The sequence below is a fragment of the Zootermopsis nevadensis genome, unplaced genomic scaffold (assembly GCF_977971745.1).
Source record: "Zootermopsis nevadensis isolate Lab colony 2312 unplaced genomic scaffold, Znev_1.0 Znev_ptg000028l, whole genome shotgun sequence".
NCBI lineage: Eukaryota > Metazoa > Arthropoda > Insecta > Blattodea > Termopsidae > Zootermopsis > Zootermopsis nevadensis.
The window spans coordinates 24631962-24657283 of NW_028259160.1; the positions used below are offsets into that span (position 1 = coordinate 24631962).

At 41.0% G+C, this 25322-nt stretch overlaps 1 protein-coding gene across 5 annotated transcripts in view; it reads right to left on the minus strand.

Moving 5' to 3' along the window:
• Positions 1 to 25322, minus strand: part of Pld (Phospholipase D) — a 41649-nt gene that overhangs the window by 3666 nt on the left and 12661 nt on the right. For 4 of the 5 annotated variants that reach the window (XM_022075951.2, XM_022075950.2, XM_087357385.1 and 1 more), the window contains exons 3-23: positions 22675 to 22822; positions 22385 to 22594; positions 21784 to 21904; positions 20538 to 20689; positions 16517 to 16714; positions 14877 to 14956; positions 13795 to 14030; positions 13454 to 13567; positions 11495 to 11634; positions 10320 to 10496; positions 9859 to 10113; positions 8394 to 8563; positions 8190 to 8308; positions 7565 to 7678; positions 6000 to 6211; positions 5661 to 5786; positions 4718 to 4826; positions 2794 to 2925; positions 967 to 1185; positions 317 to 439; positions 128 to 234 (exon numbers count right to left, since the gene is read on the minus strand). In XM_022075951.2, the coding sequence (XP_021931643.2) occupies positions 133 to 234; positions 317 to 439; positions 967 to 1185; positions 2794 to 2925; positions 4718 to 4826; positions 5661 to 5786; positions 6000 to 6211; positions 7565 to 7678; positions 8190 to 8308; positions 8394 to 8563; positions 9859 to 10113; positions 10320 to 10496; positions 11495 to 11634; positions 13454 to 13567; positions 13795 to 14030; positions 14877 to 14956; positions 16517 to 16714; positions 20538 to 20689; positions 21784 to 21904; positions 22385 to 22594; positions 22675 to 22822 (3257 nt within the window). In that variant the 3' untranslated portion in view covers positions 128 to 132. Of the gene's footprint in view, positions 1 to 127; positions 235 to 316; positions 440 to 966; positions 1186 to 2793; positions 2926 to 4717; positions 4827 to 5660; positions 5787 to 5999; positions 6212 to 7564; positions 7679 to 8189; positions 8309 to 8393; positions 8564 to 9858; positions 10114 to 10319; positions 10497 to 11494; positions 11635 to 13453; positions 13568 to 13794; positions 14031 to 14876; positions 14957 to 16516; positions 16715 to 20537; positions 20690 to 21783; positions 21905 to 22384; positions 22595 to 22674; positions 22823 to 23473; positions 23693 to 25322 lie in introns of those variants that run through there. The other variant, XM_022075953.2, reaches the window with a different exon arrangement.

Here is a 25322-nt window from a genome sequence, read left to right on the forward strand (position 1 = left end):
TGACGCTTAATGAATGCAGACGCCATGTGACATGAAACTGATGTGGGGAGATGCGGTCTCATTTTGTGACATTTGCCTGAAGAGATTGACAGAGATGACAGCATTAAAGTTAGACATGCAACTGAACCTTTATCATGTCCATAGAGCTGTTGGCATGATGCCCTGAACAGATGTCGGAGTAGGAGTCAGAACCTCGTTGCTCAGAAATTCCAGTGGCAGATCCACCAAGTGGCCCTGTAGAACAGAACGGAATGCTGTATCAACTGGTGCAACTGTCATCATAGCAAATAAAGTTCACAATTCTGACCCTACTCACCCGAACGTCCTCCAGCTTCTTGTTAGCTGCGGGTGGGTCAGTATGACACAGCGGGGCTTCCTCCTGGTAACGCTTCAAGGACTGAAAGTTGGTAACACTATCTGAGGGGATGCACTGGAACACCTGCGTAACACACAAAATATATAGTTTACCTATCAGATCTGCAGATCTGTAGCAACTGGTTGATAAGACTAGCATATATGGAGAAAATTGAACTGGTTACTAGAATGCGGGGAAAATCTAAGTTCTCAGTAACGATGCTCGGAAAAGCAAAGCCACTGAGAGGACGCGAGGGAAACTCAATGGAAGATTTACAATACAGAGTTTGCTGTTATGAACATGGCTAAGCTTCTGATGGAGAGGAACAGAACAGCTTTACTAAGGTGCACTGATATTTAAACTGAGATAAGGAAAGAATTTTATAGGTTTTGTACGACGTTCACAAACATACGTCTGGAGGAGGGAAATGAAAAAAGGCTTAACTTGAGAACGAGTACATGGCTTACATTTTATATGAGATAAGAACAAAAATGTTATTTCCCAAGTACTGAAATAAAACAAATATTGTTATCAAGAATAAAATTTGTCAACTTTTATATGTGACATGTTAGCTGTTAAATAATAAACGCTGTGTGCCGGTCCATCCGTACCTCCTCATATATCTGCGTGTTGCGCGCAGCAGTGTGTTGCCATACGTCCCGGTAGAAATGCCTGCTCACTGGGTCACTTACATCTGCGCTGTCATCCAGTAGGAAGCGGCCCTGCAGCTGACCCAAGTGCTCCCGAAACAAGTGTTTCCGCAGTGACCCGGCAAACCTGCCGCACTGGTACGGGGCTCCACCCATAACACTGGGCTCAAACTCAGTATCCTGAGCAGAGAGAAAGTGACATCTTACAGCACTCACACGGATGACAAATTGGCAAATATCAGTAACTATGCAACTGACAAGTTGACAATTAAACTCGGCAAATAAATGGTTAAAAAATATCGGAAGCCACACAACCAAAAAATTGACAACACACAGCTAAGTTGATGGCAGCTAAAATCACACACACAACAGAGTTACTGGTAACTAGAGATGAAAATCTGTTGCCCTTGATGGCAGCAGTAACAATGCGTTCCTCTTCCAAGAAGCTATCCGTCCTTTCTCCCGTTATTTCAGATAAAGTTTGTCCAAAGTAACTTAGAAAACAAACAGGTACTATCTTTTTACATGTATTTATCCATTAAACATTTACAGAATATTATCAAATAACAATTAATTATTACTTCTAAATAAAATGGAGTGTACAAAAATGTGAAGTCTACTTGTAGATTCCACAGTTTTTTCCTTGTGTAGTTCACATTAACAGAATCAGTATCAACTGGGGTAAAATAATTCCATATTTCACTTCTCTTCTCTTCTCTTCTCTTCTATTCAAATTAAAGAGTAAAAGGGAGAGACAATTAAAAAAATAATACAATAAAATCATTAGGGGTGCATCACGAGAACCTACTCTGTAATGACAACACGTTTAGTCATCAATTAGCCTGAGCAGATCATTACTGAATGTGCACCACTGAAAGAGAGTTGCTTCTTCCTTTCAAGATGCAACAGTAGCGTAATCTGGAATGAAGCCGAGCCACTGTCAGCTGACGTCAGTTAGCCACGTGGATACAGATAACACCAGTGTAAGGCACATGTCTGTATTTAAGTAACAGGCAATATGTCATAGCATTATAACCAGTTGGAAATATGGAATCTACAGGCTTACAGATTTATGTGATATTGTTAAATTAAGACTCACTGAACTTGTGGGTTTTTGGACCTTGTCCATTGTCTGACATTAAATACACAACATTTTGAGATCTGAATCTGTCCTCATCTTTAGGTACAGTGAAGGGGGCACCTACTCTGTGGGGCGTCAGAATGAGCTAATCTCTACCACTGAACATAAGTTTAACCAACCAACCAAAAAGCTAACTAAGGGCGGAGTCCAGCGCAAGCAACACCATTCCTGCGTACGAAACGCATTACTGGAAATGGTAAACAAAGCCTTATAACTAAAACGGGAATTTTCTTGTCGTAGCAGGAGCTAGGGCGTGTTGCTGTTGATGAGAGGTTATCCCGAGAGGCAAAAGATTTTGGTCGGTTGACAACATAAGTTAGAACAACTACATGGTTATAAGCACCTGAGATCAGGTTACATCAATGGCAGATAATACTAAGATTAACAATAAAAATTGTGAGAGGGCCACGACAAACACAGACGTGGAAAATAAAATACATCAAACCAAATTCCAAAACCACCCAATCCTAGTGTCCACGACCTTCATTAATGACCTTTAAAACATCTCATTAGCAGTTCGCCGCTCAAGTGACCGAGATGAAAGTGACCTCAAGACGAGAAGAACAGCCTATGAAAGGTAAATGTGAAAAACTGCCCGAGTGTGTCTGTATGTGACCCCCTTCTCAGCACATGGAGCGCTCACAAACCTTGATGATGACAGCTATTTCAGAGTCTCGTTTGCCTAGCATACTGCGATCATTTATATTTGCTGAGCCGCAGATTACCAGATGGTCATCAGCGATGAGCAGCTTGGAGTGTACATAAATCAGTTCCGTTACCTGCAGACAACAAGAAAGTTTAAGAACGCGCCCCTCCGAATTACGCTGACCAGCTTTCATATGATCTCAAGAATGTGACACCATTAAAGGCTTTTATATTCCCCACCACCAATGATACCAACAAGGCAGCAATTAGAACTTACATTTTATAAGCTGATGGATCTTAAAAAAAATATATACCATGTGTTGTAGTAATTTCTCACGAAATAAGGCAGAAACACAAATCCAATATTTACTTTTATTTTGTTAACAAATAATGAGCCATCACATTTGGTAGCCTTATGGCTCATAAGCATATCCTAACTGGGATAAGAATTCTGCTTAGAACTCAAGTAAAACATTACAGTAGTATAGCAGCGGTGCATGGATAGTACGAGCGTACACAAATGATCTGAGGAGAAAACATTTATATCACCTGAAATGGTTTCTGGGGGACACAGCAAATTGCATGTTTTTTAACTATAAAATAAATAGGAGAACTAGACAATTTCCCAAAAGCTGGAAACGACATAATCAGAATGGAGACGCCATACGAACATACTGAAAGAATGAGATTTGCTAGGAGACACAGATACACACAAAAATAAATTCAAAACATTCAAGAGTTATGAGAATGCTCCTTGTAATTAGAACATTTTCATCTATGTGATGTTACTGCATGATTTTCCATAACATTCTATGTTGTTCCATTAATGCACGTAAAGCCATTTAGTGAAGACACGTACAAGTTTGGAACATTTTTTAAAATATAAATTCAAGAGAACAAAGAATTAACATAAACTCTCACCTAGCCCTCGGTAAAACAACTTCTGAAATACATGTTATGAAAAGCCTTTGGAGAAGATGCTTCATCAGAAACACAAGCATATAGATAGCCTTCCACAAGCACAGTGGATAAAAATGTTGGAAGGATTCATGAGTTAACTAACCAAGAATTCTGTGTTATTGATTTGCATACAAAATTAATATTTCTCATGGAACCTCCCGAAGTATTTTACTAAACACATGAAGGATATGTGTCAAAATTTATTCCTCAGTTGTTAACAGATGAACAAATAGGAAATTCACATTTATGTGTCGTAATCTACGACAAGTTCGAGGTTGAAGGTTACTCGCATATCTTGCCAAAGATGATAAAACCTGGGTTCAAGGGTACAATTAAAAAAAAAAAACAGCAGTCATTACAATGGAAATTCCAAAGTCACAACACCCAAAGAAGGCGAAACAAGTTCAATCGCATGTCAAGACCACATTGATAATTTTTACAAGTGCACTGTGGCTGTGCATCACGTATTCACGCCCAAGGCCAAACCGTTAATAAGATAACCTAACTACGCAGATGTGATAGGGAAAACATCCTCAGAAATGGACACTGGTTGGGTCATTAAGACAATACGCTCGCTCGTATCGCCCCGCACGTCAAGTGGTTCATGGCCACAGACAAAATGGCACTGATTTCTGTACTACCATGCTCTACAGACCTTGCTCTGTGACTTTTGTTGGAACTGAAACCCAAAGGAGAGTGACTTACGGTTAAGAAAATTTAGCAGAAAGTACTAACGGTATTACATAAAAAGTTTTAGATGCGCTTCTAACGATGGCAGAAAAGCTGGGCTCAATGTATGAACTCCCAGGGGATGTCACGTGCGGTCGGGTCACTTGAACAAATCTTTATTCATACATTCTCATACCTCATACAGAAAAAAGTATTAAATAAAGAGGAGCGGTATGCTTGAAAGTCATTTTATATCATCAGCTAGACATAATACTGCAGCAGATGCTGTGGACTTACCAGCTCCCCATTGAGTATTGAGTGTGTGCGTAACCCATGGAACGAGATGTATTCACTGGGGTCCTCCACCCCGGCTGCCTTGAGCTTGGTGAGTATTGCTTCCTTGCCTCTGTACAATGCAATGAAGTATTAAAAACACTTCCCAAAGGGTTTAACCACACAAATTCAAATTATAAATTTGCAACAGTGACTCAGACACTGTTCTTATCTCATTCAATACATAAATTACAATGTAGAGATGGCGTACAGTTTTCTGGTGAAGTAAATAACTCCATAGTAGCAGTTCCTGCAGTTCCAACACCGACAACACCAAAGCCAACCACCGAACACAATCCTAAACCAACTCCATCCATTTACTATCCCCACAGCCCACCTCCTTACGATCCATATTAATATTATCCTCCCATCTCCTTCTTGGCCTGCCCAGTGGTCATTTTTCATAAGGATTTCCCACAAAAATTCTGTATGTATCCCTTGACTCCCCCCCCATGTGTTGCAGAAAATAATGAATTGGAAAGGATGTGGATGGAAGCAGTCATGGCCTAATTTAAGGCAATATCTTGACATTTGCCTGAAGGGACTGAGGAAAACTACAAAAAACCCAGTTAGGTTAGCTGGTCTCTGGGCCGAGATTTGAACACAGGAACTCCCGAAAACAAAGTAGGAGTGTTAACCACTCGATCACGACATTTAGTTGTAATGTATGCGTTGTGATGGAATGACAAGTATTATATAGTAAGGAATGCATTAGTTATCTTGATTGTCAAATTATTTCCAAATTCTTGTCCTGATCTCATCATTCCGAACGTACAATCCCAATGTCGTGCTTGATGCTGCCAGTGGTTGTCCTGGCAAGGGAATTCTGACGGCATGATACACTGACTGATTGGTGGCAGAGGCGGCTTGGTATTTCATCGATTAACAGAGGCAATAGTGTACTTACCTGCAAATTGAAGCATAGTTCCAGTGCGTGACCGCGTGCAGCGCCGTACCGGACGGGCTGCCCACTTCCCCCTCAAAGCCTGGCAACAGAGGCATCACCACATACACGCGGAACACTGCGCCCTCCCTGCGAATTGATAACAGAAAAGAATGTGCCGTCACAAGAATGCAGCTAAGACGGGCTGGGAATTAGCACACACTCCAAGTTTTCACGCGGAAGTTCCCAAACTTTAACGTCCCACATTTACACACAGTTCTCACTTTTCTGCGTCATTTAACACTGTCCTTATATTTACAGCAGAAGCGTATTCCTGTATTCCAAGGTTTAGGTTTGACTCACTTGTGTGCTCGCACGATGCGGTTGTACAGAGTCTCGCAGACGTGGTTATGTACGGAGGAATTGTGTGATGCAAGGCTGATGAAGAACTGGTTTTCTATGTACACATAGTGCTTTGCTTTTGTGATGGCATCAATGTATGCCTCGTGGATGCTTTCCTCGTACGTCTCTGTATCCAGGAATCCAACGCTCCAGCTTGAAGCACTGCGCAAGACCTATAGCAAATACCAATAAGATGTGCTCATGCACAGACAGTCGCTGACGGCCGTTTGAAACGTGCTGCAAAAATCTAGCACGGGACAGTGAGTTGTTTAGGGAGAAGGGTAACTGTTTACAAGGCAAGTCCTTACAAGTCAGAGAGCAGAACACGCAGATAAATGAAAGATGGGGAGTAGAGCCATCTCTCACAACACATCACAGGAAATGCACATAATTCGGTGGTATAACGGAAAAGATGCTTAAGCAAAATTTTGTACAAGATGTGGTAAGTGTATTGAAAAATGCTCATTGATTTTTAAAATGATGATACAGTGAACACAGAGTTATGCAAAATTCTTTCCATTCAGTGACACAGAGTGACTGAAAAATCATGCACACTATTTCTCACACATCCTATTTCTCAAAATAGGAAGCTATATTAAGTGTTGGAAATGTCCATCGCATTCACTTTTTTTTTCTTATGTTTGATGCGAGCTGGTGAAATGTTTTTGCAGTGACGTCTGTAATGCACAGCTCAATATTTTGTTTCAATTTTTTAAATACGTACAGGTCATTTTTATACACAATCTCCTTGAAAAACCTCCAGCCTGGCAGCAACAGATCTTGAGACTGAGCGGGCCACAAATTTTGACAAATAAAGTAAGTACTCTCAGTGCATGCACAACATGCTACATGTTATGGATGAAGTTCAAAAATATTCGTGTCATTATATATACTTCCACAGATCAATCCACTCTGAACGGAAAGTTCTGTGAGTGACTTTCATGGAGAGCGTAACGAAGTTTGGCAGATCTTGTACAAACTATCGTCAATTAACATCAGAGGATCACCAGAACCATTTCCGCCCTGCACACTTTCTGTGTCATGGAAATGATGACCCCCAAATGAGATACTTTAAATTTGTTTTGAACAGCAGAATCAGAAAATGTTCCCTTATACTTATTCTGGCAAGCGAAGTAAGAATGAGATGCCAGGCGCCGTTAGGCAATCAACACTCATTGCACCTGTGAAAAAGATATCCTCGCACTTCAACTGTTTGAAGACAATTTATGGACTGGCACGAGTAGGTTACAACATGAAGTGACCTGCGTGGGCTCTTGTACAGTCACAGCGATGTTGTGTATTTATTATTGCAATTGAATTGTATTGAAATGCAACCATCAATAAATATTTTAATGTTCAATACAGAGTTAAGTACGTTACTGCATAGATATTGAAAGGCGTTTCATTTCTTCAAGTGATCTCAACCTTTTTCTGTAACAGCACATAATTATGGAGAGAGTATCGGTCATTGCCGTCAACATCTTCGCTGTGCCTGTGGCTCAATGAATTCTCCCCGACGTACATACCTGACAGTTGACGCGATGCACAGGTATATTTGCGATAGGTGGGCACGGGCCAATGCTGTCATAAGACTTGGGCAGCAGGTATGGATATGACAAGTTGAGCTTCGCCTTCTCCAGCTGAAACAAGCCAGTGGTATGAAAAAGGACTGGCAACTTCTACTCACAAAACCAAAGCAGAAAAAACACTTAACAAATACAGTCGAGTTGAATTTTGTGCCATATCATCAAAAATGCCCTGTAATGAACAAAATGTTGTCTACAGACTGAGTGACCACCAACCAAGAAACAAATTGTGGTAACGTACGCAATACAAAAGTCTGCCACCGGACCACTCAAATAAAATCCACATACTTACAACCTACATCTTTTAGTTTAATTTTCATATCATCCTTTCACTGTGTCTTCATATCCTAACAGGTGAGTTTTGAACAGGCTTCCCTATATAAACTTTAATGCCTTTTATGTTACTTAAATTAAGGCTACATATTCGGTACATTCCGTGCACCACAACACGTGTTTGATTTAAGAATATTAACAACAGCACCAAACTTTATCACTCATGATATTTATTTCATATTATGTATGAAAAAGGAAATCCAAAAAAGCTGGTGCTCTTGTTGGAACAAACCTTTATGGCATTCCAGCGCTGTATGAAGTGGCGTGCCACATCAAGAGCCGCAGCCCCCACAACCATGGTCCCTACGTCATGCCACGGCATTCTCGGTGTCGTGTTTCGATCCACCAGGTCTGCCAAGAAACACGAAGAATAACAAAGCTGATAAGATGACTCATTAACAAACAAAATTTTCAGCATTTCTGAACTGTGCCTTACCTTGGTAAGGCAGGTCCAAGTTGGTGAAGTCCTTCACTATGAAGTTGGTGTAGTCCTTTCCAACCCAATACTTTGCCATGCCACTCAGTTCATTCAGGCTGCAAGCGCCGCTAAACTCACTCTCATGCAGGCCGCCATCACTCACATTTCCATTCTGGACTACGCCACCACTGCAAAACAATCCAGTTAACAAGAGAATTCTCGATTACCCACAGCAATGGAGGGGAGATCCCGAAAACGCATTATTAATGTGAAATAATACTTTAAACTGTTCTATAGCTGTTTCACTGTAAGTCGATGGTTTCGTAATTATCCTTTAATAAGCCACTGGGAAGATCTGAACTATTAGCATTAATTTTTAAATTTATTTATTTTAAATTTTTCTGAATGTCAAGGAGACCCATTTCCCCTAACATGTCACTGCTACATTTTTGTTTAAACTTTCTTCTTGAAGCTTCTATATTATTTGTGGTTTCTCTTTTATTGTCAAAACCACGCATTTACATTCTACGCCATTTTTGTAACTGAAAACCTCAAAATGAAATGTACCAAATAAAATTTAGGGAAAGAAATAAGAAGAAAAACTACAACAAATAAATCTAAATTAAATTGAAAAGGCCAAGGAACATACTACCACCAAATTGTAAATTAAATACTGCGTCAATAACAACACCAATTAATAAAGTCTTTCCTGGTCGGATTACGCTACTTATTGTAGCTCCCCAATTTCCTCACGATGCTGGGTTGGCACCGGTCCCATACATCGGTCGAAAGCTCATGAGAAAATTTCTTCTCCCCCGAGACTCGAACCAGCGCACATTCCGTATCGCCGGTCCGAAGCATGCCTCAGACCGCGCGGGACAAATAGTTACAGAAAGCTACGTCAATAACCCATGGGTTCTAGGGATTCAAGGTTAATCCGCAAAGCCAATCCATGTCGATAAACAAAATTCTACTACATTTCCCTTGCTATATATATATATAAACTAGACAGATCTACCAGAAACGGCATACGTCCCTCAACATTAGGGTGCTACAGAAAATGTGTAACACAGTATCATATTTCTTAGTTGATTATATCACATCTCCAATCTGAATACCACGAAATTTACTGAGTATTCCTTTTTATAATTTTTAATGAAGATCCCCTATACAGAACCCAATTAAGGTCCACGAGACAGACACGAATGGTGCGCCCACAAAGTACGTGATTACTCTACATCTCCACAAGATACATTACAAAATGGTCATCTCAAGTTGATGTGCACAGTTCATATTTAGGAAACACTTGTTTGGTGCCAAGTTTTTCTCATGCCACACCACTTCCTTCCCCATCCTTTCAAATTCACTGTACTTATCCTATTATATCTTTCAACACTAAACAACTTCTGCAGTTCACACATAATTATACAACCCCATGACTCGAGTACACAAACAAAATGTTTCTTCAAAATAAATGGGGCACCTTGAGAGCACTTCAGCCGAGTTGTTGTTGTCCGCCTCGCCCTTCTCCTTATCTTCCTCAATATCAGGGGTGAGCCAGTGCATCCACTGCTTGCTGCGCTGCTTGGCAGTTTCTGTCTTCTCAAGCACTTTCTCCATCAGGCTACGTCGCTCGGCGGGGGGCGTATCGCACTTAACATGGTATGAGCCTGTTTTCTCATTGGCTGGGGGCGTCACTGCTTCATCATACTGCTTTTCAGATGGCTCGAGTCCTTTGCTAAAACAAATGAAACGAGTTACGGAACAGACAAATGTCATGAAGCTGACATAACTGTCCTGGTTATTTGAGAGTCATTCTGCTTTATCTGCTGGCAACTGACCAACGAGTGCTGCTTAAAACATAATTTTTACTATGCAACTACACCACAAGTAAGGTTACACCGAGAAGCGAAATTTCCAGGGATTTTTGCTTTCACACATTACCTATTTAATGCCATCTGTGAAGTACTCAGGACGCCCACAACCGTGTTGGTAGCCGTGGCAAGGTGCATCAGTGTGTGCGGCACATTCGAGTTGGATACAGGATGACTTGATGTGTGCTTCCTGCGAACTGGCAGGAACAAGTTCATTGTCTGTGATATGCTGCCCAAGTCTGTAAGTCTGTGGAGAGATCATGGCATCTTCAGCTTCAAGTGATTCTTGTCTTGTCTACTTCGTTGATTAAGAAAAAGGCATATTGGAAATTGAGAAACAGATAATTGGTCAGTACCCAGGAATCACAGATATAAACAGTGCACATAATCACATACTGATATGCTTGATGAAAATGTATTAAAATACGAAGGTCTAACGGCTAGATGTCCACGTCATGTTTTATGGAAACTGGTCACTTTGTATCTACATATAGTGAAATTCAATTGGACCCAAAGATTAACAGAAACAAAAAGAATTTTTGAAGATAAAGGAATAATTATTCTTTGGAATAAAACAAAATATAAATAAACTCTCAATGAAATTGAAACCGCAAGCATTTTGTTTAGTGTCTGGTATTTAAAAAAATTACAATCCTTCAGTAAAACAGTGAGGAGCTGGGTTCATCACTGATCCAGTGATTTAGGTTAGGTTAGCTTTTCCTAACCTAACCAAGGAAAAAGATAACAAGTGTCCATATAATTAATACTTACAATGTTAGAAATGAAGGTAAGAGTGCTTAAGTACCAGAGTACAAAGGCAAGCTAAGGGCAAAGGAATGAATGTGAAGAGAACAGAAAATAAGTTTTAACTAGAAGCAATGTTGGGAAGAAATTATGTCATGGAATACAAAGGCCACCTTCAGACATGAACAAAAGGGCTGTCTTTCTGTTATAAAAGGTCTCTACTTCATAACTGGCAAGACTTAATCCACATTTTTCCACATCAATGTCCCTTCCATCTCTGATAAAGACAAAACTTTGTGAACAGGTGAATTATCAAGCATCTACCATAGTTCAGAGTGCAATTACCACCTAAAGTCTACCAGCCATCATCATCATCATATCACCATGGCAATGAAATTCTCTTCTAAGGTGCCTGTATCTCCAACATGCTCTCATCACGACTCATGTTGGCAGGGGCAGGAGCGTTAAACAGATCACAACTGGAGGAATTAAGACACATACCTGTGTTCATGGTCATCCCATCGCCCATAGCATAGGTCCAAGCCACCCAGAAATGCGTATGTCTGGTCAACTACCATAATTTTTTCATGGTGTGCCCACAGGAAGACACCCACCTTGGCGTGGTCAGGGTGTCGCAGCACCTGCAGTTATAATAGAGTAAGGAAACCACACAAAATTCACTCTGAAGAAAACAGTCCAATGCATTTTTGATCTGAACTTAAATTCAAAGTTTAAAACTAATTCAACCCTATCACGACCACAACATGAATCTCTGTCTCTCTCATATCATGATGCAGATGGGTTTCTGTCAGACAAAATAATTACATGTGCATGTCTTACGGACTGTATCAGCGATGTAATTAAAGCAACAGATTCAATCATCTACTGGTTATGTTTTAAACTGCTAGACTTCAGCATCAGATTCCATAAATCATCGTTATGAGGAACATAAACTGTTGTATTATTTATTTATTTATCCAATTGTATTACACAACTGAAGCACTGGAAATGTTGGGCCAGTTAACAAATAACTTGATTACAACATGTGAAAAACATTGTAATAAGATGCACACAGGTGACATGCGAGTACAAACACGCATAATAAATTATCCCTTCAAGGCACTCAAAAATGGCAACAGAGAAGTGTGATCTTTTTACTGAGATGTGTAATATTGACAGAATTCTTAGCATGAAGTTTGGTATTTCTCCTTCATTACGATGCATGGAATGGCTATGGGACCCACTCAGATTAACACAAAAACCAGTCTTCTTGAAGTGACTTTACCAAACAGAAACATGTTTCATATTGTCATGGTATAAAGACTCTTACTCGATTCGACTGTTCAACCTTGAGGAAATGACAATAAGGCCAACCAGAGCAATTATAACGCTACTTCTTTCAAATCTTCCGTTGCCAGCAGAACTTAAGAACAAGTGATTCACATCTGTATAAAATCTCAATTAATAAACTTCTGAAGCTATGATTTCACAATTTCAATCGTCTGCCACGCTTTCATGTCAGTGTAAAGAAACAGATTTATATAACACTTCAAGTTGGGAGGCGTTTAAATGTTCTCATTTGCAGTGTCCTGAGTATACCCTCACCAACCGCAGGCTGCAATTTTCTCAAAATAACTGCACTGCATTCAACTTCAAAGTCTTCCAAACATTAAAGTTTTACAGAATTCAACTGAGTAGCACATAAAATAAAAAATTCTATGCAAAAATATTCATGCAAGACCTTTCCAAACAACGCCACGTACGTAACCAGCGGGGTGCGCATAACAGTTTTAAAGGTTAATAAAACACGTAAGACCTATTTATGATTAATCTCAATACCAAAACTGATAAGTTGGCTCAGTTACTTGCTGTGCTGAGAAAATGTGGTTTTACTCAGTCTCTCCATCTAAATAATTGGCTTATGTTTTGAAACATGCCACAGCCATCTCCTTCAAATCCTTATATAAACAGCATTTAAGAGCATCGTCCCAAATGAAATGGCTTCTTTAAAAAACAAAGGATCAACAAAACCATGATTAATGCCAAATGTTCCATCAGATTAGTCGATACAGATTTTGTGGTCACAACCGCATGCTTTTTGGAGGGTCTATGATCACACAAACTCAGGGCCGTAAAATAAATCACCAGAAATGAATAGCCGTAGTGTCATGTCCACCTTTAAAACTTTATTACTGGTGACAGAGAAGTACGAACTATGGAGACAAAAGATGGTTGTCTTCTGGGTTGCACTGCCATGTATTCTGGTAGAAGTTTATCAACATTTCAGAGGTCGTTTCTGCGATAAGTGACTCGTCGCCCAGACGACGAAGGCAGCAAGGACTTCTGAGACGTTGGCAAACTACTTACCGAACCACATGGGGCTACAACTCAGAAGACAGCCATCTTCAGACTCACTGCCGTGGAAACCTCAAATCCTACAATATGGAGATAGGTTCTCACCTTGATGTTATTGTGGTGGGCGGCCACAAGGCGCTGCTTGCTGTAATAGCTGTTGATGCCCAGCGCAACCTCCACCTCCTTATACAGCAGCACAAACACCTTCACACCCGCTGCCTGCAACATACAGAAACTGTCTACCTACTCTTACAGCCGACTCCCTCGTTAAAAGAACCTAAGATTAAACTCTGTTACCAACAAATATTGTTGTTTAACCAAATCATGAGCCAATTAATTCCACTTCACATGCACACAACCCATTTCCCTATCATCAGTTTTAATATTATCCTTCCATCTAGATCTCAGTTACGCAGAGACTGCCAGCACATCAACGATAAACTCACCGCCTTCCGCTCCAGAATCTTATCAAGACGCCAGTAGTCACCATCCACACATGGCCGCTTCAAATAAATTTCAGGGCTGAGCCACCAGTCCGCAATGAAGATCTCCTCTTTGGCACCTTCTAGTGCATTTGCAATGGCAGACATGTAGCTACTGCCATCCACAAACCAGCTAGCACCTACTGACACCCGCTCAGGAGCAAATGAATTGTATCTATTCTTCTGAATGAAGCCCCGAGCTGTAACAAAACATCCCTAATTTCCTGTCAGTCTTGAACTTTGAATTCAGTCAAGAACAGATTCACGACATGAAACCAAGAGGATCAACAAAGATTCAGCGAGAGTACACACGTACTACTTGGACCAATCACAGTTTCATTGCAGAAGAGGGTTTGTGAAATCAATCAACATAACTGATTAATTAAGTAACCAAATCCATGATGAATTTCCTCAACAGCTGATACTTGCACAGCTGGTCAAAACCGTCCCCCACTTTAACAAACCCAAGAATATCACTTCCAATTTCACAAAAGGTCTGTCATGAGCCAGTTCAATCCAGTTCACAAACCATTTATTTAAGATCCACTTTAACATTATCCTCCAATTAATGTATATATAAATGAAGTGGTCTCTTCCTTTAAGATTAAGAGACCAGACATTTGTATACATTTCTCATCTCCCTCTTGCCTGCCACCTCATCCTCCCTGATTTAATCGCCCTAACAACGCTAGTCGTAAGAGTACAAATTATGAAGCTCATTATTTTGTTATTTTCTCAAACTTCCTGCTGCCTCCACTTTCACCTCAGCGCCACGTACTCGCCTCTCCTCAGTGTCCTTCCTTGAGTGTGAAAAACCAAGTTTCATCACAACCTTACAAATGAAAAAGTAAAATTATATATATTTTTTCTTATATTTAAAACTTTATGTTGTCAGACAGGCAATGGAAAGCCAAATGGTACTGAAGACACGTAACATTTATGAAAGGAGCCATTTTCACATCTCCTACAGGGCGCAAGAGTCGCTCCCTCCATACTTTCTCTGTGTATTATTACATTATGAAAATGAAAGAGTCAAGATCACTAACCCTGGTTGCTGGCAACCTCTTTGAGATACGTGATCCACTCCTTTCTCTTCCGTTTGGTCCAGCACTTGATTACAATTTGCCTGGAACACAATGGGTTGCAGCAGCAGTCACAGGTCTCAGCTAGGGAAGGGGTGGTCATGACGATAATTTTTCATGGTTCTTAGTCTACCTTTGGTGCACACAAACTGGTCCGACATTTTGTGTGAGGTATTATGTTTTCAGATCTACGGCTGTGAACTTTATTTTTTCCTATACCCTTTTGCTCCTCGCAGAGCACGGGTTCCTCCTTTCGGATGTTTCTTGGTCTATTAGACATTCGGTAGGACTCCTCGGACGAGTGATCAGCCCGTCGCAAGGCCTCTACCTGTACAATGGACAGCACAACACAACATCCATGCCTTGAGTGGGATTCAAAACCACGGTCACAGTGTCTAAGCACACGATACCTACGCCTCAGACCGTGCGGCCACTGTGATCAGCATAGCTGTGAACTACAGACGCAAAATTAACCTAATAGACATGAATTTCAAAGTAATACGTCAAAATGTTCACAGAATATTGAAGTAAACGAAATCAAAATGATGGTTTTTAATTCTGAATCTAAAGAAGGTTTACACTGAATAACTCTGATATAGAATAAACACTATCGTGATGGCTTTTATTTCAAGAACGGAAACATGAGAAATAGCAAAGATCTAGGGTTGAACGATGCCATTCCACAACATACAACTGCAGATTCGCCACTTGATTGCTTCTGATTAACATTTACGTATCACTAAATATGGTAATGGAATGGTTAGTACGTCTGCTTTATATCACGAGGTCTCGGGTTCAGAAACTCCACCTACAGACTGGCTATATTATCCGAGATATTTTCATGGTTCGAGGTACAAGATATGACATCACAAACTCTAAACTGCACTGCACGGTGGGTTTCCAGTTTGAAATCTAAACAGGCGAAGAACATTTCATGAAGCATACAGCCTTAACTTTAGTAAATCTGTCATAATTATCATAGGTCAAATTCCTCTTAAATTTTAATACAGTAAAACATTCATAAAACAAATATACTCGTGTGTTCATAAATCTTCATAATTACTTTAACTGCACTGTTAATTATTATATTAGTCAGTACTGAAATATGACTGCTTGCGTTAAGTAAAGGAGACGCAGAAACACCGAACTATGCATCTGATTCCATCTAGGTAGAACTTTTTAAACTCAGCATGCCCCCAAGACAAACACTGCAGCACTCGGCGTATCGTTAAAGGGTTAAATACAGACACATTTCCATCCGACTTGTTAGCTAATGTTTACTAATAACTTTCTTTGGATTTCTGTTCTGTGATGTTCAAAATCTTAGTTTTATTTATATTTATTTCTGGACCAGTATCTGACTTCTGCAGCTTCATTTACACACGATTTATTTACTCCAGCCAAGGGACTCTGTTCTGCACAAAGAAAATTAATAAGAAAGATGTAACGTTCTGAATATAAATACCATGCAACACCTAAAGTTCAAACAAAGTATCAGTTTAAGCCTCATCATTTAACGTGAATGATCTGACTCACAGATCATGAAATTGCCTGTAACCGACCCTTACAAGCAACTGAATATCCACCAGAGAATTCCTCAGTACCTGGAGAGGGTTGCGATCTGCAGTCCATGGCTCAGTCCTGTGGCATAGACGCTGGATGACACCTCAAACCCCAAGTCAAACAACAGGACGCACTTGACAAGACCATCCTTTGGATGGATATATCCCATGTAAGTGTCCTTCACGAAGAGCCACCGATGTCGCCAAGTGCCACACACGTCGCTACACAGGTAGCTACACCTGTCGAGCGATTCAATCAGAAACATGACCACAGATGGTTTTGACTGCTGAATCTTGAATATGCATGGGGAGGAAAGACTGGCAGCAGGCTGCATTTTCTACATCATATAATTCAATTAATGACACCGTCTCATATAAAAAAACATGGCGGCATAAGGATCAACTCTACAGACACACACTACCACCCGAGAGTTAAACATTCAGCACAAAACAAACGCAAGCCAGCCTGCGAGTCAACCAGCAACACGTAACAAGTACAAAAGACAAGACTGGAAAAGTGCAATCTACACTGGACTACGCAGTTCCACATGCATTCTCATTGCTTATACATTACATAAGAAACTATACAACGAAGACGGCCGTCTCCTCGGTTGTTGCGCCACGCAGTCTGGTAGAAGTTTACCGAGGTTTCAGAGGTCCTTGCTGCCTCTATCGTCATCGCCCTCATGATGGAGGCAGCAAATACCTCTGAAACGTCGGCAAACTTCAAACAGACTGCGTGGCGCAACGACCGAGGAGACGGCCGTCTTCAGACTCACTGCCGTAAAAACCTCAAATCCTACTTAAAATACAACACATCAAACACATACAATGCAAGTCTTACTGTAAGTACTCTTCGCATACGTGCAGTAATAAATTACAGAATATGTAAAACATGAGCATATGTTTTCAACGTAAGATACACACACACATATTTCCTTATTTGGAAAAGAAACTGGAGCCATACCTTTCAGTATTGCCACAAAACTGCGTGCTCATTCGGAACATTACTTTCCTCTCTTTCGATTCATTTATCGGAAACCGAATGTTGAGAGAACAGCAAACTTTGTTTCTACACATGTTACAAAGTACAGTAATCCACAAATGCACTGTAAAGCTGATGATAAATGTCTCATAGCTGCTAACTTTTGAATTAAGTGTATTCGTATTTCTTACTCAACCAGAATTTCTATATTTACAAACCACGTGCGTGAAATCACTGTTTTAAGTACAGAAAACTTCCATTTATCCGAGTTACTGAATAATATAATGAGCAGGGATAGCTCAGTCAGTATAGTGACTAGCTACGGGCTGGACGACCGGGGTTCGATCCCCGACGGGGGCAGAGGATTTTTCCTCTAGCCTATGCGTCCCACCCAGCCTCCTATCCAGTGGGTAAAGCCGGCCGGGGCGTGATGCTGACCACTCACCCCCATCTAGTGCCGAGGTCAAGGAAGAGAGGAGCTATACCGCCACTCCCCCCAAGCGCCTACATGGCGTATAGTGGGACAAACTTTACTTTACTTTTACTGAATAATATAAAATAATATAAAAACATGGTTAATCAAAAATATTTTGTTTTGTGTGTGAAGCCTGGGGAAAGGATGCCACTGGGGAGACCTAAACAAAGATGGGAGGATAATTTATTTATTTAGTGTTCTGTCTGACGACAGGTCCATATGAACAGGATCCTTCCATCCTTTTCTCGGACTGGGACCTGTTCATATACGTTCTTGGCAGATGATCAGAAGTGGTTTGCCATTGCCTTCTTCTGTGTGTGAATGGAGTAATTGTTGGGATGCCACGGAGGAAAACTCCGTGTTGCCTAGACCACGGCCTTGCCCAACACAAGTTATAAATTCGGGCACCGCCGGGAATCGAACCCGAGACCCCCAGGATTACAAGGCCAGCGTTCTAACTGCTAGACCACCGCAATATCAGGCAGGATCTATGGGTGAAGGCAAATGGGTTTTTCTGACCCAGAACAGGGACTGTTGGAGGGTTTTGGTTAATTCAGTGATGAACCTTCAGGTTCCCTAAGCCATCTAATTAGTTGGTTATTGTGAAATGTAATAAATCTATATTCTTTTCACATAACTGTGATAGGTTATGGTGTACGTTACAAAATAATTTTTCATTTAAGGTTTTCACTTCATAACCAAATAACGTAACATTAATTTTATTTTGACTCTCAAAATTAGAAATGTCCTGTATTTTTATTGGAAAATCAATATTTTCAAAATTTGGTTCATTTTCAGTTTGTTGGTATTTTGTAACTGTTTCTCAATCTCTTTTAAGATAATGAAACGCTGATAAAATAGACCTCATGAAACATTTATCGCCTCCGTTTTTCATATTAATGCAAAACGTCTTCTTTTTTACCCACTTGGGCAGTTCTATATAAGATTTTGCGCTGAAAGGAGTATACTTGTTTAATGTTTATTCTAATAAAATTTAATATTTCAGATACTTTTCTTTCAATTCATCACATCTTGCTACAAAGAAAGCCTTTTGGTTTGTCCAAAATAATTCAAAATCATCTTGTTCTTTCGAGACTATATTTTTCAAATAAAAGTAACGAATCATTTCCCTTCCTTTATGTTTGAAATCACATTCTGATCCCAATTTAACCTTAATATTTTTATGAATATTCAATGTTTTTCTAATTAATCTTGTCGCTCCTTCTAATTACTATAACTAAATCTTCTTAATATTATGTCGATATGCAGTTAATATTCCTTCATTAGCAATTTCTACTAAAATAAAGTCACATTCTCTGTTACGTCTAACTTCAAGTATGTTTTCAGTCTTTCCTTTAATATATTCATCAATTCGTCTCTTTCCGTTCTTCAGAATGACTATTACGTCACATTCGAACGGAAATAATTTAGCTAAATTCTTATTCAGTCATCTGACGTGGCTTGTAACCCGAGAGCCTCTCATCAAAACGCGAGAGCGCTGTGAGGTAGCATATTCTGCTAATGTGCAGGAGGTCATGGAACTGAATCCTGATCAAGTCAGAATCTTCTCATTGCTTCATTCAGCCACAATATTTTGCATGCGGGCCAGTCTATAGTCACAGGAAGAGTCAGAACTACAGTCTCACATGAAAAGAAGCCAACCAAGGAGATAAATCTGCAGGCTCACACAAACACAAATTGGTCCAAATGAATGCGAGCCAATTAGAAAGTAAACGAAAGAGCGTCTCAGAAACAAGCACACAGTTTCATACAGGGAGGTGGGGGGCGGGGGGCTTTGGAGTCAAACCTACAGCGTCACAAAAGTTCAGGTGAGCTTTTAGGTTGAATTTAAGCTTGAAACAGGAATCAGACTGGGACAGAAACCCACACACACACTGACAAACACAAGCCGGGCAGAGAGTCAAATGTACATGCGCACACAAATCTGTAGAATTAAATAAATAAATAAATAATAATAAAAGCATGTGAGCGTGGTCATCACACCTACAGCCTCAGATAAACAGAACCAACCATGAGAGTGAAACCTACGGAATCACACAAAAAGAACCCAGGCTTGTTGTCGGAAGTCGTATCTTCACACAAACCGATCACGGCCCGGGAGTCAAACCTACAGCACGCCAAAGACGTGTAGCCAAAATCACACCCTCAAATGCAAACCAGTCAGAGTCAAACCTATAAAATCCCAAACATAAATCACCCTTGCAGTAAAATCCACAGCCCCACAAACACAACCCAACCTACGAGCGCAAACATAAGCAAGCCTCGTAGTCAAAGCCACACCTCACGTAACCAGACTACAGCCTAAGAATCAAATTCGGTCTCATGCAAACACAAATTTGGTGACAAAAACCTACGGAATCCAAAGTAAAAGTCAAACTTCTCGTCACCCTCATGCAAACAGAACAGTCTACGGATCAGATCCACCGACTCATGCAAACACCACCCAGTGCTGGAGTAAAACCCAGAATCCCAAACATTCAGCCTGAAGCAAACGACACAGCCGCGGAGTCACACCGCCAGCCTCGGATAAACGGAGGCTGGCCGGAGGTCAGGATCCACGCAAGTGGGGGATTGAACCGTACCTGACGCAGATATAGTGGTCAAGAAGGCCACAGAAGTTGCAGCCTGCTCTGCCTGGTTGCGTGCTGCCAGTTCTCTTCTGCACGAGCCCCTCCTTACCCTTCATGCCAAGTTCTTGTACAAACGACAGGTGACTCACCTCTAAGAAGCTCACCTGCACACATGACGCAACTCATCACACTGTTACTCCTAGTGCCATCTGCACAGACAGGCTTTCTCAGCTCTTTCTTCACGAAGAGACGCGCTGTCGCCACATAACCTCAAAACTCACAACGATCATACTTTCCGGTCACATAGATTATCGCAGTGCATGAACTGCGTCATTTTTCAGAAACTTTACAACATCTTCATATTTTTCAAAGAACTACACAATATCGGATCCCTTCACGTGCAGTCGCCAGTGATAATCACACCTCAAAAGTATGCATGTCTATACGGCAGAATTACACACAGAGGACTTAAGAAGTACGACATTTGAACGCCTCAAACTGGCACAAGGCGACGTTCAGATGTCACAGAAGTAGGACGACGATGAAACACGTTATTGCAAAACAACTGCAGACCTGAGATCAAACGCACGCCAGACATGAGGAAAGTCGCGAGACGTTCAAAAGAGAACATACGACAATCGACATTCTGGTTAGGATTTGAGGTTTCCATGACAATGAGTCTGAAGACGGCTGTCTTCTGGGTTGTTGTGCCGTGTAGTGTGATGTTCCAGAGCTCCTTGCTGCCTCCATCATCAGTGCGATCGCTCGATCACCCTGAAGATGGAGGCAGCAAGGACCTATAAAACGTCTGTAAACTTCTACCGGACTGCACGGCAACCTTCAATTGTTTTGGTTACTTCATTAACTTTCTCCATGGTAAAAAGTTTCTGCAAGATTTTTCAAACCATCACCATTTCCTGACGAATTATAAAACCAGATTTTTCCATCACCTTTTATGTACTTGAAAGCATCGTCTTCATACGGATTAAGTCATTTGGAAGGATCAGATCAGAACTCGCTTCTTAAACATGTTATTTAGTATTCAGAGCAAAAATAATGCAAAATCGAAGGGAGAGAAGAAATCAAAATGTCAAACCTTTATATTCTTAAGATACGGGAGTTCGTGTTTTAAAATCAATTTGTGGACCGACATTACGAACGGAAATGACGCGCGACTCACACCGACGACTAATGAGAGAAGCTTAACATCAGCTGTTATGCGTATCACGCAAATATTTTGCCTGCGTTTCGTACTCACGGTCTCGTGGTGGTCGCGGTACAAATCGATCTGCAGCAAGTTCTGAAGGTACTCCTGCAGTTGCTCAATACGATGCCCAATGTTCTCGTACGGCACCAGAGCCTCGGGCATGTTGGGAAACCTGCAATTACACAACTGAGGTTAGGTTTCAGCTATCTTCTTGTCGACACAGACAGCACCCGAATCATTCAAAATCATTCGCACAAGTCAATGAATTCTATCAAACAGATGCATTCGATACAGAATCGTAGCAACTATCACTCTGAAGAAAGACAGGCACGAGGAGAGGCAAAATAAGAAGGATGAAGTGATTTACTGAGCATCTAAATGTCTATGCTGCGTCGCTAATATTATTAGCGCGTTTAAATAAAAGACGACGAAATCAGGAAAACTTGTGCAGGATTCAGGAAAAAATAGAGATTCATACACAAAACTCAACATAAAATAAGACTTAGCACACACGGACACAGATGGATAATATTAAAGTGGATCTCAAGCCTGGATCCAACTGGCTCTAAGTAGGGTTTTATTACACCAGAGTTGGGGGTTTAATTATCTGCTTGGTCATTCGGTCGGATGATCAGGCACACACATCACACACCTTGGCAAAGCTCCCCTGTGCTTGCGTTTCAACTTGGAACCACGACGATCCATCTTGAAACTGGAGCGTCGTTCGCGGTGGGCGCGGGTTGGAAACGGAATACTGAGACTCGCTCGGAACAATTTGAGCTGCTGATGCAAGTGCTGAATGTGTTTGTATCGCCTCTTGATAGTCCACGAGAAGTTTCCATGCTGCAGCTCTATCGTGTACCTGCGAACGCACATCACAAATAAAACCACGTCTACTCAGTGCGCGTGCGCGTGGGACTACGTCACGTGACAGATACATACAGGTTGGGGTTGAGGAGATGCGTGGTCACACTTCGTTCGTAGTCCGTGATCCGAACAGAAATATCCTGTCCTGGGATGAACACCCGTCTCTTCTGCGCCTTGAAACCAAGCTGTGCCTCGTGGATGGTCGAGAATGGGAGAGCCATCCCTGCGCAACAGAAAGTTTTGTTAGCCATGGTGAAAGAGCGTGGATAAAATGATGTTAAATCTTATGTCTTGTGTGTGTGGTCTTCCTCAGGTACGATAATTTGGTGAAAGCAACAGAGGGAATTCACACTTGCTAATGAATAAATCAGCGTCCTTGTAATAATAATTCTGTTAAATTAAGCCAATTAGATTAAAAGGAGGGGAAGAAACACAGAATAAACACTATAATAAATCAAAAAAATTATATAATGTTTTATCAACCAAATTATATAACTTCCTCAATAGCTGGGGTAGCTCCCGGGGTCCCCCCCCCCCGAGGGTAAAGCGCGGCCGGGGCGTGACGCTGACCACTCACCCCATCTAGTGCCGAGATCAAGAATGAGTAGGAGCTATACTGCTCTCCCCCCAAGCGCCTACATGGCGTTTAGTGGGACAGCTTCACTTTTACGCATAGTCAACGCTGTGTGAATGAGATACGAAAATACATTTGTATTGGGTATAATTAATATTCTAATATAAGGATAGTAACAAAGTTATTGTAGAATATGATTAAGGAAAACAGTTTCTGTTTGAAATACATCGAAGTTCCAGCAGACAGCGTAATAAGTAACAGTAAGAAACAAGTATTAATAAACATAACCTCACTACTTACCTGAAAGGTGCTTACTGCACGGGGATAAAATTATTAATTACTCTTCCAACCGGGATTAAAAGTTTAGATCATAATACAAAGGTACATAAGTCGGAACTAAATGATGATCTTCCACCGAAAATTACTGAACACGAAACAGCTGCAACAAACTACGTATTTGAGGGAAGCGTCGGTTTATAGTGCGATACGATCCACATCCCTGGCTCGTACTACGTTTGATCTACGCGATGTAAATATAGTATCCTGCACGAATCTGAAATTTCGACCTTGGGCTCACTGCGCTGTCGGTCTTGTCCATACTCTCCAAGCTGAAAATATCGTGCCTGTGGAGGACAGCATCATCCAGTTATACTGGTTCAATTCTTTTGACCTATCACTGGTATTTATTAGTAACATTCATGAAAGAAAAACGCATGTCATAACCCCAAGTTTTAGTAACATTAGCAGAACCCCTTCTTATTATACCCACGACGGACTGTTCAAGGTCAAGCCTTCAGATTCACTGTTCTTGGATCAAAACAAAAGAAGACTGGAGAGGCGCACTAACAGTGTCACGTCTTAAGTCATTCTTGCACCAACATTATTCAAGGCGACTGTTGTTCGTCAAGGCCATTCTTGTACAAATGTGACTCAAAACCACAAACGCGTAAAAATAACCTTAGATCGCTCTGCTCTTCTGGCATTCAAGGTCCCACTAATGCCCAACAATGTCGCTGATCAACCCACGCCAGAGAACGAAGAGAGAACACACAACAATGGGTCACGTAAATGCTTTGGTTAGTTTTCTCAGAAAGAAGGCGAGACGCGCGTTTCTTAACTGAATGGAAATAAGCATTTGCCGACAGACAAAATAATTTCTTCGCATTTCCATGAATAAATTGCGCTGAAACTTGGACAAACTTTCTACCAGACTGTGTGAATCGGGGAAATGCGTCCCAGAACTCATTCCGTCGAGGGAATTAAGAACGAGATGCCACGCAGTGCCCCACAATGAACACTCACTCGTCGCACGTTTGGAGGAGGGGGGGGGGGGGGGAAAGAAGAAAAAGACATTCGCACTGCGATTGTTGAAAGACAACCGACGAACAAGGCGCGAGCTGCGTGGGCTCTTGTACAGTCACAGCGATGTTGCGAGTTTATTAATCTGTACTGAACTGCAACAATCAACAAATATTTTAATTTGGGTTGGGCCACTTTCCGATCATTCTGTAGCTTCCAGGCTACAGAAACGGTCTTCATGGGGGCTCGAACCCAATACCTTTCTCGTATCGAGGCCTTTGTTTCAATTATCTCGTCCTCGAATAAAAAAACAACAACTTTTATCTCTGCGCCCTTCTTCTGTCGTACTTAGTTTCAGAACTAGAGGAACCGCCCTCACCGGAGATCGAACTCAGGACAATTTTCCGGAATTTTTACCCTGGTCTCAAGGAATAAGCCTTAATACATAGGACATAAAAAACCAACTCCACTTGCCCGGAAAACTATCGCAGATCTCGATGTCCCACCAAACAAGATTCGCTTTCAATGTTACACCCAAGTCTTCTTCTATGTCCTCATGCATTCGCTGCTTTGAATTAACGTACGTTCAGGTCGAAATATTTGGAAAGAAACGCAATATGACATGATCTCCTTTTTGAAACAAAAACAGATTACCTAGAAAAATGAGGCTATAAGATGGACTTTTTAACATAACAGTTCATCCTGTGCAAAATTACAACAAATACGTGCACTCCGCCCACAGCACGCACATGCAATGGCATTACAGGAAAATGGACACCATTTTCCACAGTGGAAATTTCAAACACAGCTCAGAAGAAAATCAGATTTACAGGGAAAACATGCGCGATTC